Genomic DNA, 1,598 nt, shown 5'->3' with positions numbered 1-1,598 from the left:
CGACATGAGCAGTGGATTCTTATCTGGTGAACCGGATTTGTTTCCCCACTCTTACACATGAAGCTTGCTGGGTGACCTTGGGCCAGTCACAGTTCTCTCAGAACTCTATCAGCCTCACCTACCTCACAAGGTGTCTGTTGTGGGGAGAGGAAGGGAAAGTGATTGTAAACTGGTTTGGGATTCCTTAAAGGCAAAGAAAATTGGGGTTTAAAAACCAACCCTTCTTCTTCTTCCTCACTCCCAGAATAATTTATTTTCATTCTCTTTCCCCAACCCTGTTTTTTTATAGGAAATATGATGCACTAAAATATGGAGGAAAGTAATAAAACAATTGTGACTGAATTCATCCTTCTGGGATTTCAGAGCACTCACTCATTAAACATTTTGCTCTTCATTGCCTTCTTCTTTGTATATGTACTGACCATTGCAGGTAATGCAATAATAATTGTATTAGTATTGACCAGTCACCACCTTCAATCACCCATGTATTTTTTCTTGAGTAACCTCTCATTCCTGGAACTCATGATCACTTCCACTGTCATGCCTAAGATGTTAGTAAATATTATTACAGGGAAGAAGACCATCTCCTTTGTGGGCTGCCTTACACAGTCATTCTTCTATTTCCTCATGGGCTCCACTGAATTCTTCATCCTGGCTGTTATGTCTTTTGACCGCTATCTGGCAATATGTTACCCACTACGTTATGCATCCATCATGAACAGCAAGGTCTGTTTCCAGCTCCTCTTGGGGTCATGGACGGGTGGCTTCTTAATTATTCTAGTTCCCAGCATTGTGACAGCTGGCCTGCCATTCTGTGGCCCAAACATTGTTGACCACTTCTTCTGCGACAGCGCCCCATTGCTCAAACTTGTCTGTGCTGACACATCACTGGCTGAACTGGTTGACTTTGGGACCTCTTGCATACTGCTTCTGGGCTCACTTCTTATAACAGTTGTGTCCTATGTTTACATCATTATTGCTGTCTTGAGGATACCATCAGCAAAAGGCCGAAAGAAGGCCTTCTCAACATGCATATCTCATATGACTGTGGTTACAATGTATTATGGGAGCTCTATCTTCATTTATGTCCGTCCTACCAAAGGGAATGTTCTGGATTTCAACAAAGTAGGCACTGTGTTGAACACAATGATGACCCCTATGCTAAATCCTTTCATATATAGTCTCAGAAATGAGAGAGTAAAGGATTCCTTGAGAAGTATCCTCAAGAAGGCCATGTTTGTGTGTAAAGTGCCATCAAGTCACAGCCGATTTATGGCGACCCCATAGGGTTTTCAAGGCAGATGAAAAGCAGAGGCAGTTTGTCATTGCCTTACTCTGCAAATATTTCCTTTGTAGACTACCATCCAAGTATCGACCATGCCTAGCTTCAGAGATCTGATGAGATCAGGCTATACTGTGCCATTCCACATCCCCAAGAAGACCGCAGTCTTTCTTAAAAGTGAGTAGGACATTTAAAGCACAAGTCAGCCGAAGCTAGCAAAATTATATATCCTATCAAAATAGATAGGACTTGAAAGTTATTTCAATAGGAAATATGGTATGGTGGGTTAAATATTTGACTAACTGGGGAGACCCAG

The 1,598-nt window shown here is 42.0% G+C and overlaps 1 protein-coding gene across 1 annotated transcript; it reads left to right on the top strand.

The window, feature by feature from the left end:
- Positions 1-309: 309 nt before the first annotated feature.
- LOC130490648 (olfactory receptor 49-like) lies at positions 310-1,385 on the top strand. Its single transcript, XM_056864461.1, has 2 exons — positions 310-1,243; positions 1,357-1,385. The coding sequence occupies exons 1-2, from the start codon at positions 310-312 to the stop codon at positions 1,383-1,385; spliced, it is 963 nt and encodes a 320-aa protein (XP_056720439.1).
- The last annotated feature ends 213 nt before the right edge of the window (positions 1,386-1,598 follow it).

The sequence above is a fragment of the Euleptes europaea genome, chromosome 18 (genome assembly GCF_029931775.1).
Source record: "Euleptes europaea isolate rEulEur1 chromosome 18, rEulEur1.hap1, whole genome shotgun sequence".
Taxonomy (NCBI): Eukaryota; Metazoa; Chordata; class Lepidosauria; order Squamata; family Sphaerodactylidae; genus Euleptes; species Euleptes europaea.
The sequence above is the reverse complement of the archived record's forward strand: the minus strand, read 5'-3'. Positions and strand labels throughout refer to the sequence as shown.

Bases quoted from the DNA above. Each gene is read 5' to 3' on its own strand.
- LOC130490648 (XM_056864461.1), top strand. From the start codon at position 310: ATGGAGGAAAGTAATAAAACAATTGTGACTGAATTCATCCTTCTGGGA. The intron at 1,244-1,356 runs GTAAAGTGCCAT...TTTCCTTTGTAG, and splicing joins CAAGAAGGCCATGTTTGTGT to ACTACCATCCAAGTATCGAC.